We start from the raw sequence: 17,298 nt of genomic DNA on the forward strand, positions 1-17,298 counted from the left end.
GTAGATAGAACACCTGTCTAATAGGTCACGTGTTGTACATGTTTACTGCAAAACAAACTTCATATTTACAGCTGATTGTGTTTTACTATAGATTCACTTCAACTCGATATCTGGGAGGATTTCCATAACAGAACCCTCATTGATTCAGTTTCCAGAGGAATTGCAGCCTGGATCAGTTTACCTTGTTACCTTGTCACACTATGTTCTGGTCTGATCTCCATGTCCATTTCCGCTCAGCCCCCTCCTCACCCCGCAGCCCCACTCCCCCCCACCCCAGTCACCACCAGGCCGCCCAACAGAGCTCGCTTTGTCCCTGTGGCCAGTCATCCATTCCTAATCTCCAGTCTTTTACCGCTGTGGAGACGTGCTGCATGCTTTCAAAGAGCAGAGCGAGCTGTTGATGCATGCCCTCCATCTCCCAAATGAAGCTCTGAAGAATCTGTATGATCCAGTCGCAACAAATTATTATTATAGATCATTGGCACTCTGCAGATCTGAAGGAAGGAAATCTGGAAGAGGCCACCTCGTTCAAAACGGTGTAAATCATTACAAGAACCACTGAATCTTTAGATCTGTTTATTATAACATCAGATGATACAAATATATGTAAACATAAAAACACAATGACAGAAAAACACACACACACACACACACTAGTAAAATAAAACAAAGCCATCATGCGTAAAACAATCAGTTTAAGAGTATGGTTTGCAATCATGCTTCTTGAGTTGGCGTGACGCTGAAAGTGCTTTAAGTTTGTTTTTTTTAATGAACAAATTATTCATTTAATGAAAATACAATAAAACCTGCATGCACCCACCACTGGAGAATCAGAATTACATACAGTAATTTTGACTTCTCAACCCAGATCATATAATATTACCGCTACTGTTTGTCAAGTGCTGTGAAGAAAACTGTTCCTGAGGAGATTCTTTAGTACTGAAGTTTAAATATGCAAAGACGGTGAATTCATCAAAAAACACTTAGAAATTCAAGCGATGTTCACTGACATCTCGGAACAAGCGGAGTCTAAAAAATGTGCGCCCATTAGTGCAAACAGCCCAGTGCTGTTTGTACAACTACCAGTGATCTGTTCCTCCCTCAGGTGAAACAGTAAACAGACATTTTGAAAAAAGTGAGGAGCTTGAGTACAGTGTAATGATGTTTCAGGTAGAGAGATGCCATGCAAAGAGATACCATCAACACGGAGAGCTCCCTCTATTGCATTAGCTAAAGGCACTGATATCTTGATGGAAATAACTTCATTTTGGCCACTACCAGGCCCAGTAAATACAATTGCTAGCTGTTAGCGCAGCTGTGTAAGCCTGGTAACTGATGGAAAGTGACTCAGACACAGTTATGAATGGTGCTGGTGGCTGCGCCTGTGCGCTCTTGAATACGTTATCGTCTCCTCTGTGCTGTAGAGCATATTAATAAAGCACCTTACAGTTACACCGTCTAAACAGACCGTAAATCACTTCCCATTAAACCCACAGAGGCAGTAACATGCTCGTCCCCTCATTGTACTGGAGGCCACCGGTTTTTAACTGCCACAATTAACACATTAAACACTTCAATCCTGAACTGATGTGACACAATCAGCTAACGTAATGATCAATTAATGGCTAGTGTAAAGTGTGGTCTAGCCCTAGAAATTCAAAACAAGAGAAAGTTAATCAGGCTAATTGTCTGAAACCATCTTCATTAACATAATATTGCCACTGAGGATCGGGAAATCAGGGAAATTGGCAAATGGGACTTTTTTCTCATCTTTTCTTTTTTTTCCTTAATAAAGACATTCATGATTTGTACAATTAGTACGATTTAATAAAATACAAACACTGCATAGTAAAAGGCACTCAGTAAAAATGTGATTAAGTTAGAACAAAACAGAGTTTGTTTGTTTCTGCATCTGCGCATTTGTTGTGATGGTGACCCTCTTTACTGCCCGTACACACGGTTACATGCTGAGTGTGATGCTGTGAATGGTGTTTGCTGGGATTTTGGCATCTGCTTCCTCCCCGCTGATCCTGAAGATGACAAAGGTGTTGGATGGGATGGTGGTGGTGGCGCTCAGCGTTTTACCCAGCCAGCCACGAGAGCCACGCTTATACATTTTAACTGTTACCTGCAGAGGAGGAAAGAGAAATGTGAAAAACAGGAAATGCTAATGATTGAAGAAACTGAGAGTTTATTAAAAATAAACAAACACTGGTTCTTTTCTTATCTTTTCAGGGCTTTTCCTGAGGTCATGACCCGACTGAGACCCTGTGACCTCTGCTTAGGGCTACTCACACACTCATGACTTTCACCTTTCACTGCTAGATTTACAAGCTGTTGTTTAGATTGAAGCTTGTTGATAGGAGTGGGATTAATCATAGTTAAAATAAAAAATGAAATAATTTGTCGATATAGAGGTTTATTTTGACCCAGAAAATAAAGATTTGAAACAGTTGTTACCATCAAATTGAAATCAGTTTATAGCTGGTAAATCCATTGAAATATAGTCAATTAAATAACACAATAAAATGTTCCATGTCTGTACAATGTTTAAAACATTTGTTTAAACCATATTTATCCAAGTTTTAACAGTAATGCCAAAACACCAGCAAATGTCCATTGCTTTAAGGTGGCAACTTACTTTTTTTTTTTAATTACCAGTTAATAAAATATTTTGTTTTGATTAATACATTTATTGATGATTCTGTGAAATATATAAAAATGACAGAAAGCACTGTCAAAACCCCAAAGATATTCAACTACCACTGATATATTAATAGCCTGATATTTTTCAGTTGTACCATGTTTATAGTTTGAACATGTCTGTATTTTTAAGTGTATTACATAATAAACAATCTTTTTATTGGAAGTTAAAACTTCCTGTGTTAAGTGGTGTCTGCAGATGCTCTTTAGGAATCAATTAATTTCTCAACAAAACTGCATCTGAAAAAGAATTAACTTTCCATCAACCTGTGAAAATACTGTGTCGGAGAAGCATTTTGGAAAAGTGATCCAGCAGCAGTCAGACACAGAATAAATATTAAATTAACCTTGTTCTGGCTGTGAGCTTTTTTAATTCCCCTCCACATCTTGAATGGAGTCATACCTCTATTTTATGTAGGTTGTAGGGCATAATACGCTTTAACACTACATCAAAACTGCCTGTTATGTTTGAGCCTGACAATGGAAGACTAACTAGATTTAGACATGCAGGTAACTGAACCACATCCATTTCAAAAAGAATGCCTCGCTGCATCTCTTGTTTGGCTGCATTTACAGGGGATAACAGAATATTACAGTGCCTTTTCACAGTTCCATTTTCTTTCACTTTAGCATTAGGCAATTTTTCAATTATTATTTTTTTTTCCATGTTCTTTCATCCCTGGCTCTCCATAATGTCTGGGCCTTTTAGTTAATGGTAGCGACAGTCAGAGCCCAGTATATCGGCCCTTGTCCATTTTGCAGGTCATTGTGGAAGCCCAATAGGCCTTTTATTACGCCGACATCAAAAGGCAGATAAGCATTAGAGGTGGGGAAAATACCCTGCACTAGATATGTTCCCTCTTTCCTTTGTCTGCTATTGAAAGTGATCATTTTAATAGTGAAGAGGTTGGTGAGCTTTGGGGCTGATGGGAAGTGCGACACCCCTGACAGCCTACGAATATGAGCAAGTCGATAACACAACACAAGCACACAACACCTGCACACTCTTGCTGCTAACCTAATTATCTGCAACAAAGGCCACTGCGATTTCAGACACACATCTTTCCACCATTTACTTACTTATTAGTGTGCATTAAAACAGGGAGAAAGAGAGAGAAAAACTAAACAATTGTGTCTTATATTGCAGCCTTGGCCGAAAGCCACATGGCTCGTATTACAATAGCATCAGACACTTCAGAGTGAGTGAGTGTCTATTAATTTGGGATGCATGAAAAAATAGCTTCATGACAGCTGGTGGCAGGGAGGCGTATAAACCAACACAAAAACATCAGGGAGAAATTATTCTAACAAATTACCAAATGTAATAGTTGGTAATCAGCAATTAACTAATTTAGTGGGGCTAAAGTTGAGTGCTTCAGTCTTTGTGGTGCTGCAGAGGCACAGACACAATACCGGTTATTCACAGACATAAGCAGTGTGACAGGCTGCAAAATCCTCTAATCCTCTGTTCTTTAGTAATAGAAAATATGCCTTACAGATTGGACAATCATCAACAATCTGCAAACTGTTTTTTAGAAAATGTTATAAAAATAAAATATAATACCTCCAAGAATAAAAAATAAAAAATGTAGAGGCCTTTTCAAGTATATTCATTGGAATAAACCAATGACATTTTAAGGGTTGGTGACTAAAAATTAAAAGCAGATGGTGGCCGATTTAGGCTTCAATGGACACGTGCTATACCAAAAGATTCTACACTGAAATATTGTAGGGAATGAAATCTGAATGAAGTCTGATTTCCACCGGTCTTGTTATAACACAGAGGAAGGACACTGCCGTCTTTGGCATCGAATCAAAGAGGGAAGTTCTGTGTGGTCTAGACTACCTGCCTGCCAGGTGTCGTTCTAGAGGCGATGTGTCAGGTACAGGAACTGTTGCTACATGTTACTCTTTCAGCCACTTGAGGCAAGTGTCTGAGGGTGAAGGCGATACGGTGTCTTATTTACAGTGGGATAAAGTGTAAAGGAGCTGCTGACGTTAAACTATGTTATTTAAAGTGCGATCTGCATCCTGCAGTTAAGACGAAGAGCGAAACGTCACAGCTGCTCAGCTGTCAAAAAGCAAAGATAAACGGTTTGCTAGGAACGTTTCACTTTTGGCTGTGAACTGTCTCACAAATGCACGGGAATCATTACTATTTCAAGCACAGACAGGCCTGAATGTGTGTGTGTATAGCTCTTCATTGCGAGGATAGGACCCTTGGGGCTAAGGTTGGGTGTCACACAAAGGGCTGAGAGCTCACCTAACGGTGTCTACCCCCTGTTCAGCCTCTCACTTTCGGTGTCGGGGGAGTCGTGTGAATGACATCACTCCTCACATTTCAACGAGACAAACTTCGTGTTCTTATTTACCGTCTGCTAACAATCATAAATCCTGCCTCTGGTTCACTGTTGACCTTTTAACCTCTTAAACTCAAGACAACAGCTCGTTCCCCATTAAAAATAAAAAATTAAAACCAAACAACAGTGGCTTCCTTATCTTCTACTTGAATGAATTTGCAGATCATCTAATTGTTCACTTACAAATAAGATTATCTGCCGTTGAAGGTCTTGACAGGGCTGATGAACGTGAATAATGTGAGGAGCCGTGTAATTGGGTAGGGACGTGTCACCACCTGTGTGTATTGCCATTGACAAAGTTCAGATTCTTCAACTGATAAAGTCAAAGAATCCCAGCGGGGTATCAGTCAGCAGGGGCTGTTACCTGGAGCCATGGGTGCAGTGTTTCAGGTGAACTCTGAGTGAGCGTAACGCCACACCAGCCTCAGACGACGGGCTCTTTGTTCCGCGCCGTGTCTCACCAGACACAGATGGGGAGGAACACCCAGTAACACACCTCTGGCACACCAAACATCTTTTTTCGACGAGCCAAAACGCGATGGAATCAGACCAAAAGTGTTTCGCTGTCATTCCGGCTGGATGTAACGAGGCAATTAGGTAAACACATATGAATATATTAACGACCGGGGAGGAGAGGTGTGTGAATCACAGGATTATCACTGATTTGATTCAGTTCAATTCCTGAATTTGTCAGTTTGAGCCATGACAAGATTTTGTTTTTCTATAGTTGATTTTAATTTGGATTTATTGTCTATGAATTAGTCTTTATTCTTACACAAGAAGAAAAAAATGTTTTTCATATTAGATGATAGAAACATTTTATAGATAGGTATTGTAAGAATTAAAATATGATGATGAATTCTGAAACCATTTCCATTTAAAAGGAAATAAAAAACAAATAAATCTTTTTCCAACAACTGTTCTGCCACTGGTTTTAGACAGAACTTTAACAGATTTATGGTACTAATAAACTAATCAAAGTGATCAATGTTCTGTTTTTACAAAAATAATGCTGTCTTTAAATAATTCCACAGACAATTCACAGCAAAGCACAGTCTCCAACACCTTCCCAACAAGGCATTTCCTCTACCGTCACCTGTACAAAGCCTTAATAATATGATGTTGGAAATAAATTCATACAAAATGGTCCCATTGTTTTAATTTAGCAAAACACTCTCAAAAAGCCGACTCGATGTCAAAGGGTTCAACTAGTTAAACAATTTCCACCATTTTTGAATATCTCTTCATCGTTGCCTGAACAGTGTTGAGCACATTTCCCTCTCAGCAGTGCAGCAGCAGCAGCAGAAGTTCACAATATGAATCAATTAACAGGGATATCACTAACTACAAGAATCAGTTAGTAAACTGGTGCCATCTGCTCGCAGCATTTTTATTTCGTTTACAAGACTGATGCATTACATTTGCAAAATGTGTAACTGCTGAGTCTTTGAAACAAAATGGTTATTTTCAGTATTGATTAGCCAGTTAAATTATTCTTTCTATAAATCTCTTAATCATTATAAAATGCCAGAAAATAGTGGAAAATCTGCTTCTGCATCTTCCAGGAGCAGACAATAATGATGTTTCTGTAGCACCTGATTTGTCCAATCAGCCATTAAAGATATTCAATATACAATGATGATTTGCAACTAATTTTCCAATTAGCTGCTAATCAACATTTCTGGAAAAGTGTCTGTTGGCCATCTAATCAATTCATCTGCTAATTGTTTCAGCAGAGTGAATAAACCCACAGGATGGCATCAGTCCAGTGACTGCTCGCTGCCGCAACATCTTGCAACATCATAACTGAACTCTCATGCATGCCGGTTCTGGACCATCCATTAAGATGCCTAAACTTTGGTTTGGTGACGTTACGGTCGAATAACATCCCATAACTACATTTGTCTAAAGAAAATGACTGGTTAAGTTCCGAATAGCTACGTCTCTGCCTCCAAACAACCTGCCTCAGCTAACAGGAAGCCATTAGACTCTTGGCAATAACCATTTACATCCATTCACCCAGCTCTGACTTTATTTCCATCCACATAAGTGCATTTTCTGCAAGAGGTTAAAATATGAATCCCCCTCCTTTTTCTCCTCAATGGGTCTGGTTGTCTGGCTGACTTGAGAGGGCACAATCTATGACTGATTTAATTTGCTCTTTACGAACATCTCTAACAGAATTACCCCCAGAGCATACACTGACTGCCCCCATCTGACTCCATTAACTCCCAAATCAGGTTTAAAGACCATATTGATGCCGTCCGTTATTAAGGGTGATTATCAAAACAACAGACAATGGGCCAAAGTGTCTGTTAACTAGTTTATCCATAATTTCACGTAACTGTAACAGATGGCAGGGCTGTCAATTATATACTGTATCTGCTGCACACAGTGGCCACACACTGTCTGGATATGCAGCATATTAGCCTTTACATTAAAAGAACGATAGTCTGCTCACAGGTGGTTGGGGGGAAATGAACCGGGCACACAAAATAAAACATGATATTAAATGCCAAACGGAGAAAGGGACCGATCTGAGAAAACAGTGAGAACTCACCAATTCCCAGCTGGTGTTTGTTTGCACTGAGGGTCTCACTGTATAGTAATATTAATAATAATAAAAAAGAAAGAATAATGACAATAATGATAAAAAATAGAAAGTCACAGATAAAAAATTCTTAACGTAGCCATTCAGTCCACTTCACCACCTTTATTCTCCTCAATTAACCAGAATGGCTTTTGAAACTGTAATTAAGTGTCTCTGCTCCACTCGGCCTCTTCATTATTCATGAATCCCTATTGATCACATCGTACAACCTATACTGTGGGGATCACTGGAATATCCTGAATCCCCAAAACAAATAGATGAGCTGAGCGAGACAAAATTAACATCCTGGCCCAGATAGTAGCTAAATCCAGCATTTGGTTCCAAATTGGATGATGACAAAGTCAATGTTAATGTAAAATCCTGTATCAAGCCTATTGTCTATGATCTTACTAGATATGCCATTGCATATGGGCTGGGTGACAATTCAATATTATGGTTAATTGACTAAGAATATGATCATCTTATTAGGGCCATAACAAATGATTATTTTCATTGCCAAATCTACATTTAAATTGATTAATTAATTGTTACATCTATAAAGTTTTAAGGAAAAAAGTTCATCCCAGGGTCCAAAGTGATGCTCGTTTTATCCAATAAACAATCAGTTCTATTGAAGTAAAGCATATGATCTACACATATGACAAACTGTAAATATTTGATATTTTTTGCTTGAAAAATTACTGAAATAATAATTAAGTGCTTTGCTCGACATAAGATAGTATTTTACAATATTCTGCCGTTGAAATGAATAATTCTATGCAAAAAGTGACTGAATCAAATGTTTTACTGGTGTAAAGCATCACAATGAAGCACATGTAATGACACTGAACATTATTGTTATTTTCCATGTGATTTTTTAAATACTTTTGTTCTTATTTGTGACATCTTGCATGATGATGGCTTTTGTTAAATGTCATATTGTTGATTCTAACGTCCCCTCAGCCTCATAAAATCCATAAATAATCCTTTCCTGTGATTTTATTGATTATTTTTTTCATTCACATTATACAATACACTACAGTATACTGAATACAACATACAATATATCGCAGATATTACTGGATGCTCATGAACAACCACAGCTCATTCTACATTCAAAGAAATTATTATGTAATGAATATTAATGGATTGGGGCTTTATTTTAAACATGTATTCAAATTTACTCAAACTCAATCTCCACCTGTATTAAGTAGGAATGTGTAAAACATGAACTCTGGCGGTTGATGTTTAACTAAATTAACAAAAGAGCGCTTGAAGAGCTCTCTAACATGACTGGTATTGCAGGCTGGGTGATGAATTTGGAGGAAACACATTGAGTCATCTTCAAATTGACAGATGCAGAATCTCTCCACGGGACTCTCCACTGCGGTTTAGTGCTCGAGTGAAAAAATAGATTTTACCAAGTTTAATCACACGCTATTACAAGGCAGCTTTTATCATTGCCTTCCACCGTGTAAGTGCTGGTGTCTTCACTAGTTCATTACAGACACTTGTGATTCTGCAGCACTCTTCTCATGTGTAATTGCATGGTTAGCTTTCCTCTGTAGCTTCCTACACACACTCTGGTGCAAATTATTTCCAATTCCAGTTTCCTTTCGAGAGCGATGCTGCAATTACAGAAATCTGAACATCCTGGTAATTTCCCCACAATTTTCATTTTTGTCGGAAAATGGCGTGCAACTAATACATCTTTTCCTCTGCAAAATTCTTCAAAAAAACTTTCCCTTTAAACTCGCGGACACCATACTTCCACTGAGCTTAGTGGAGTACCTGATGAACCTGATGAGCAGCGAACTCCTCAGGACTGACAATCTGATAAATTGCATGTTTGGTGCAACAACTCTCTTGGTTCATGTCTGGAAACTGAAAATATAGCCGAGTTGTTTGTGTGGTCAAAAAACAAACAAACATCCATTTACAAGTTCATGGGTCTTTAGAGAATTTTTTCATTTGTTTATCAGTAAACATAAGATTTTGCCATATTTGTAAATGATGATTACAAATCATTTATAATTAACAATAATGGGGGCTGCATATGTTTTCTTCAAATGGCTTCATTTCTTTTTTTCTCTCTATATAAAGACACCAAAAAGCCACAGTGGCTGCCAATATTATCTATTTAGGCAGCAGAATCTGAGGCTTTGTAAATGGCCAGCTCCTGGCCTTTTGTGTGCCTCCATTCATTATCACCACAAAGCGGTTGATGTCTCCCCTCTCTGCCTTTTCTGTGCTAAGCACGGAGTGCAGCAGCCTGTCCATTACAGGCCTGTGACGCGTGCAGCCTGGGAGATGGCCAAACAGAGAGGAATGTCAGCGTGGAGTTAAATTAACAAGCTACATCTGTGTGGAATCTGTAGCCAGTCACAGAAACGAGATGTATCTCCAGAAAAACGAGGCCTGATTATTTGTCCGCCTGAGATGTTGTCGGTCAAATTTGCAGCTTTTCACACTGTGGCTTTGCTTCTGTTAATCAGCTGACGGGGTGGTGTAGTCAAGTTACGGTTGAAGGAACTCAATTGTTGTTCCTCAGCTATGCAATTAGTAGACATCCTATATGCTGACTGTGAGTTGGGAGACTTTATTTTAAACACAGGGGCTCCATATCAGCTCCTTCTGAATAGATTGAATTATACAAACTGGTACAAAAGCCTCATGAAACAGTGACATTTCAGTGTAGGAGACGACATGAAGATAAACAACACAAGTAACCTGCACTTTAAATTATGACATGAATAGATCTTAAGCTCTTTCTCTCTCTCTGTAGCACAGACACAGACACACTCACACACACACACACACACACACACACACACACACACACACACACACACACACACACTGTAATTACCCCTCAATCCATACAAATTGAATGAAGCCAGAACCGTGGTCTAAGAATATAGACCATAATTAATAAATTACAGCCACTCTACTCAATCATTCTCCACTTTGGGGACATGTAGACATCCCATTCTCCGCAGAGTAATTGACTGAGCCCACAGAAAACACACCTAGTGCCTCGGCGGTGGCTTTGTGGATACATCTGGTGCCACTTCTAACAACCAAACAGATGCCTGAGTGAAACTGTAGGTCATATCGCAGATCTTCCAGCCCTGTGTGTTTACAAGTAACAAATCAAAAGCATGCATTATTTCTGGGGTCTGAAAATACGCCTGGGGGAGCTATCAGGTTTCTTTGCCACCCCCCCTCAAGCTTCCCCTCGCAGCTGCTACACACGAGCAAAGATCTTTTTTTTTTTTTTCCCCACAAGAAGAAAGGGCGACAGTCATCAAGTCGGGGACAAAATCTCAAAATGTGTAATTTGATTGGAGAAATCCAGGGGTGAAACCATTTTTCCTAGTGGTTACTGCAGCTGAATACTTGAAATGTAATAGTAGGAAACAGGCATGTAGGTGTATACAGTGTTTGAGCAGGCTAAGTGTGGGTGAAACAGACAGAAAAACAGTGTATTTACCATCTATTTTCAAAGTCACATATCTCTGTGAAATATGGGGGCAACGTGCGACCCTCACTCTGCCTCCATTTACAAATATTTCTTTGAAAATAATATATTTCACTGTCGTCGTGTGTGTCCCCTTGGGCTGGAAAAGGGCCTGCTGAAGACTGTCTAATGATTGTTGGGTCATGTATCAAATGCACAGCAGCTGGAGGCGAGAGGGGAGAGTACATACAGTCTGGGTGTTTGGGGGGTTGGGGGTGGTGGGGATGGGGCTTCGGGGGGGGGGGGGGGCAAACTAAAGCCTGAGTGGAGTCTGTAAGGAAAGCCCAGGCTGAGTGTTTGGGTGCTGACAGTGGGTGTGAGTGTATAATGGCTCCTGAGCAGGGGTCACACTCCCTGGACCTTAAAAGCTCTGACCTTTGTCTGTCTAACATGTAGTTTATTCAAAATATTTATGTAACAAGCAGGAGAGAAGCACACAAGCAGAAATATTAAAATGTTTTGGGGTAAAATATCACATTGTTTTCTGTAAATCACTCATTCAACCTTTAGATTCTCTGTCAATGTAATAAATAAGATGTATTATATTTATCATATCCCCGACCCCTTGCATTAAAAAATATCAACTGATCTGAGAATGTGAATAGGCTGAGACGATGCTATTTAGGCTGCGCGCTTGTAGTGGCTTGCAGGCAGGTGGAATGACTTAGCTCAAAGTAAAACTGAAGGTTTAAGGCAGAAATTAACATGAAGAGTATTACTGGAAATGATCTGAGGGATCATACAGTGAAGACAGACATACAGGTTTCAAATAAGCTTCATTCAGTTGTTTCTAGACTGAATTAGGATTCATTTTTGGGAAATGCTCACTATAATGATTTACGTCATTATAATAAGTGAACTTACTTGAACAATATAAATAATGTCTCTGTATTTAGGTGAAAATATTATGTTTTCTTTAACTAAAAGATTATGGCAATAACTTTATCTGGTGTTTACATAATTAATATCCTGAAATTGTTAAATGAGCCTAACAGTTTTTATATATCTGTGAGAATCTAAATCAAACCTGTGTTTTTCCAGCTCTCTGTAAATGAGAGGAATGACTGAAATCTGAACAAGACAGTTATACAGTACTACTGCCACCTGCTGGTCTTCTGGCTCATGTCAACTCTGTGCTATTTGGAGCCACTGACTGAGTTTTCAACTGTCATTACAGACAGTATGTTTTGCTGGTAGTTCATCAGAGCCAGTGCAGCGGACTGACCTGTGGAGCGTGTCCCAGCAGGGCCCACAGTGAATCAGCCGACATTGTCTTGACTTTGGAAAACTCAAGCGTGTCCGTCTCCTGTCTGTCGAGAGCGATGTACTGGCAGCCCTGGAAGTCTCCTTTCAGCTGCTCGCCACAGTGCAGCCGCACAAGATCCCATGTTCCCACCCTCCTCAGGACCTCCCGCACCGACTCCATCTGCCTGTACGACAGATGACCTGCAGGACAAAAAAACACAAGTTGAGGTGACCACATCAGAGCTCTGCTAAATTTAATTATATGAAATGGTGGAGTTTGTTGCAGTTTAAGAGGTCAATCTGTTGAGTTTTAAAAGTCTTTGAATGAATATGTAATCTCCAGGCAAAGAAAAGAGATGAAATGAAAGGAGAAGAGGACAAAGGTATCCTGAAAAATTCAAACTGAGGGCATTTCGATTAATTATCAACCTAATTCCCAAAACTTTGTGGGTGTAAATATCATAAAAACAAAGACAAACAACAGAATAAGGTGGACCACATATTTGTGATATGAAGAACAAAACAATGGCTATGAATCATTCTTAAGAAAAGTGGATTCCTTTTGTAAACAGGCTGTTACAAAACACACACTACAATACATTATTTCACTTGGTTTTGGCACAACTGTCTGTTTTATTCTGTCAGTTTCTCAAAACAAAACAAATTACAAACACCGTAAAAATGTCAGCGGGTCTTTCGCCTTTCGCAACAAATGACATGTTAAGATGGAAGCATTTCTTAGACTGTATCAGACCATTGATTGGATTCTTTAAGTATTTCATGTGTGGCTTTTATGGACCCACTCACCAGAGAGCCAGGAGGGAGTCAGTGCATCTGAAATCCAGGCCACGTAGCCTTCCCTGAAAGACCTGAGGAAGTCGTCTATCTGGCTGTGGGAGACCAGCTCCCTCCTCTTCCTCAACTCCTCCTCCAGTTCGCAGTCTGGGGAGAGGAAGATGACCCTGGGGAAGAAAAGGCTTTGGCGCACGGACACTCCACTCCTCTTCAAATGGCCACATAAGTTAGCCGTCTTGGTCTAGAGGAGAAGACAGTTAAATGCCACAGATCAGATTCAGAACAGATTTGACTTGTAGTTTTGTTCCATTGTAATCGGTTCCTAATTTAAAATACATTTTTTGTATGGCTTGTGTTTAGCAAAATAATCAACATTACAAAAGTTCGGATTCTGTGGTTAAATTAAAAGTTAATTTGTAGATAAATACATGATGTCTTAGTCACAAATTTGGCCTATTTTTAACTTCTAAATGGACCTATTTTCAGAAATTATACTCTCCCAAATTGGCACAGACGGTCAAACTGTTATCTGCTTTGTGTGAATTAATGAAGTTAATAGATCCAATTCAAGCAGAACTATTTCAATAATGCAGCGTGTGTTTGCCATCAGACTCTTCTGTCAAGCTCCCAGTCCAAATTGAGCATCTATAGAGATGGAAATGAACAACTCCTCACAGACCCAGGCACATAAGGTGACAGCTGTGTTTAGGCACCTGCCTGCTTTCACTCCCCCCCACCTCTTCCCTATCAACATAATTATGGCCTTTCAAATGAAGAGCGCCCACTTGGGAAGTTTAGGAAGCCCCAGTGTAGTGTTTGAAATTTCCATATAAATTGTTATGATGACTCATAATCTCTTAACACGGCGGGGTTTGGATGAAAACAATGTGCTGGACAACTGATTGGACCTTGGACTTAGATGTGCCAGACAGTTTGACATTTTGGTTTTCATGATGCTGCTTCAACAATTCAAGCGACATGTGTCTTTTTACCATGATAGCTTTGAGGGGATCTTCAGTCTGCTCAATGTGGGTATTGGTAAAGTTTTGGTCCTCTTCTTTCACTTGCACGTGCCAGTTTTGGTTGTGTGCCGACACCGTGCCTCTCCAGAGTTTTACATCAATGCAGAAGATCCCGTGGCCTACGTACATAAGAAAAAACATTAGTGTAATACTGTAATGAACTATTTCCTCAAACACCATTAGTATTTTAACTGACATTTCATACAACAAAATGCAAGGTATATACTGTATAGACAATAGAAATTAACATGACATGGACAGTATTAACTAACTTGTGCAATGATTCACTACTCACTTTTATGTACAGTTACTAAGCTACAACAATCATTTCAGACACATAATAATAACCAATGTTGCGACCATATTGAATTTTAAATCATAGGATAAATGTTATATTGATTCACTGCTCATTACAGATACCGACCTATGAGGATAACAATGTTGATATCATCTTTGGTAGTCTGAAACTGGTCAGGGATACGAAGATTGCAGTAAACATCTTCCTTTCTCAGCCCGGTGAGTTTCCTTCAGTGAAAGCACAAGGTCAAGTGGGAATAAAAAAAACAAGTCAAGAGAATGAAATCTTGGGTTCAGTATCATACAAAATGAAATTTAAGTTGTATTCATTGTTTTTTATGGCCACTTGGGGGCAGTGGAACAAGCTGTATACACAATTTTGTGATAATATAATCTTACAAAGTTCTTAAAAGAGGCTGTGAACATGCCCAGCAGATACAGAGCAACATTTGTATCCAGTTGTAGTTGTGTTTCTAGACACCTGATGAATATATTGCTAATAATCAAACTTCTTCTACTTCTGCCTTAATCTCTCTGTCGACTCCAGAGGAAACTATCTGCTCCACTCATGTCTTTGTGTCTTTGTTGTTTGGTGCTGGGCAACTAGCTATACTGAGAGTGTAAACCAACACAGTAAAGTGGCAGGTTGTAAAACCAAAACAATGAGCTTAAAGGCCCTAAAATGTCCCACATATAGCCTGAGGCTAAACAGTCAATTCTCTGGTTTCATCACAACAAGTGACACCTCTTTCTTTCTTTATTAGTTCAGTTTTGGTGAACTCAACTCAGTAGCTACTTACCTGACATGCTGTACAAATTCAGGTAGTGTTTGTGTGTGCAGTTGGCTTTGGCCTTGGGCACTTTCTGCTTTGGAGCTGGTCTGGAAGTGGGTAAACAGGCTTCCAAGCTGAGGCATTCTAGTTCTAGTCTGGGGACAAAAACATCAAAATAAACATCTAAAAGACAAAGGCAGTTTGATAAAGACACAGTGAACAAAGGCTGTGGAATACAAGTTGTAATCAGCTTCTGATGTTTGGCTGCAAACACAATTGATGCTGTTACTGCATTATACTGTACTGTAATGTATTGTACACTAGCCTAATTACACAAACGTGTGTACAGGTTCAGCTATAAGTTCGTGCAAGGCGGCTCGTGCATTCTTGTTAGCTTTAAAACGCATCCTGAGAGCATGCTGGCTGCTGCATTCAGGGTTAACAGCTTTGTTGACAACACTTTGACGCTGGAACTTGAACTTCAGCAGCCTGTGAAGAGAACAAAGAGCACAGACAAGACGGCACAGACACGCACCGAAACAACAACAGCACGTACTGTTTAACAGGTCTCGCGCTGCCTTGAGAGCCGCTGCTGAAGAAAAAGGAAAAAACTGAGAGAGGGGATTCACTTCGACATTTTCCCGGCGTTAATGTCGTTTTTCCAAATACCGAGCGATGTAACTCTATCTAGGAGCTGTTTCACAATTTCTCCGCTCCGCCTCCTCCTCCTCCTCCTCCTCCTCTTCGACTGCACTTCCAGCTTTCCTGGAAGAAGTAAACAAGAGACCACGTGCACGACCTGCAGCATCATATTTCGCCCCCGCGAGACGTGACGTCAGAGCACGTCATGTAGTCTTGCGGTGTTTGTGTGATGCGTTTAGGGAACGGGAACTGGGAACGGTGCCTGCTATTTTTCCACGTGATGTTTATCTGTTGATGCTTCTTCGGACCGAGAACGAGCTTGACAACCGCTGCTAGAGGAAACACGTCTGACATTTGTGGTCGTTTTGTGTCGACTTATGTTGCATCTCTTTGTATCACTTTGAGGTTGTTTTGCATCAGTTTGTTGTGGTTTTGGATTGTCTAATGTCACTTTTTCCAGCTCATTTAGACTACAAGATGGTTTGTATCTAGGCTACTTTGTCATGGTTTTCTCTTACATTGTAGTTGTCTGTCTGATTTGTTCGTTTTCCCTCTGTTTGTAAGCATTTTGCATCTATTATTGTTTGTTTTGCATCTCTCTTAGGACACATCCCTTCATTGTTGTTTTGCATTTTTTGTGGATATACGTATTTGGTGGGTGTGTTCAATTATTTATCCATGTCAACACCACAGGCAAAAAAAAAGACTTGTGCAAGGAGTCTACATGCACTAAATGTCTTTTAAACACTAATGTTAAAAAAAGAAAAAGATACTCACTGTGATAAAGATTAGCATTTTATTATGTGCTGTTGGATGGAAATCTTGTCATCATCTCCAGCTGAGAAAATTAGTCCCACCATGAGGTCCAATAAGTTGCTGTATTGGAGTTTGGTTCACATCACATGATTAGCAGTTTGTATTATTGTCAGGGACTTTGTACAATAAGGTTCAGAAGAAAAAAACAGCAACTGAATAATGGAAATCTACTAAGTTGACATGTGGCAAGGTAAACACCATACAAAGTTTTATCTTCTCAAGTCAGTGCCAAGGGCTTCATATCTGATCCACCTCCTAATAAATAACCTGCTGGGACTGAAAAGTAGCGTGTGATTGTATTGATTAGTTTTTCAGCCTGGCCCAAGAGGATAAATATAGAATAATTCAGAGAGCTATATATAGCTGGGTTCAAGTTTGAGTTGTGGTTATATTATTTGAAACATGTTCCGATATATTATCAATTTTATTATAGCTGTGCAAAACGTAGTTGACCTAAGGACTAAAACTGATATTCATTAAGATTAAGGCTTTATATTCTGTGTATGGAAAGACATTGAGGAAATACACAGTGGGT

General features: G+C 39.5%; 1 protein-coding gene across 3 annotated transcripts; it reads right to left on the reverse strand.

Moving 5' to 3' along the window:
- Nucleotides 1–559: 559 nt before the first annotated feature.
- On the reverse strand, nt 560–15,984 carry LOC146967347 (uncharacterized). 3 transcript variants are annotated; one of them, XM_085760890.1, is made up of 7 exons: nt 15,862–15,984; nt 15,333–15,460; nt 14,660–14,760; nt 14,206–14,354; nt 13,226–13,454; nt 12,399–12,619; nt 560–2,128 (listed from the first exon to the last, which is right to left on the reverse strand). In XM_085760890.1, the coding sequence occupies exons 2-7, from the start codon at nt 15,446–15,448 to the stop codon at nt 1,961–1,963; spliced, it is 984 nt and encodes a 327-aa protein (XP_085617016.1). In that variant the 5' UTR covers nt 15,449–15,460; nt 15,862–15,984; the 3' UTR covers nt 560–1,960. The 3 variants fall into 3 exon arrangements, with proteins under 3 accessions (XP_085617016.1, XP_085617017.1, XP_085617018.1); XM_085760891.1 differs by having other exon boundaries at nt 15,333–15,455; nt 15,858–15,984; XM_085760892.1 differs by having other exon boundaries at nt 15,841–15,984.
- Nucleotides 15,985–17,298: the final 1,314 nt, after the last annotated feature.

Source organism: Trachurus japonicus, chromosome 19 (genome assembly GCF_045865225.1).
Source record: "Trachurus japonicus isolate A0001 chromosome 19, Traja_1.0".
Classification (NCBI taxonomy): domain Eukaryota; kingdom Metazoa; phylum Chordata; class Actinopteri; order Carangiformes; family Carangidae; genus Trachurus; species Trachurus japonicus.

What these genes read in the sequence shown, in the direction of transcription:
- LOC146967347 (XM_085760890.1), bottom strand. Translation starts at nt 15,448, where the DNA reads ATGCCTCAGCTTGGAAGCCTGTTTACCCACTTCCAGACCAGCTCCAAA. An exon ending in GAATTTGTACAGCATGTCAG is followed by an intron (nt 14,761 to 15,332) that starts GTAAGTAGCTAC and finishes CTTTCACTGAAG; the next exon opens with GAAACTCACCGGGCTGAGAA. An exon ending in GACTCCCTCCTGGCTCTCTG is followed by an intron (nt 12,620 to 13,225) that starts GTGAGTGGGTCC and finishes TTTGTCCTGCAG; the next exon opens with GTCATCTGTCGTACAGGCAG.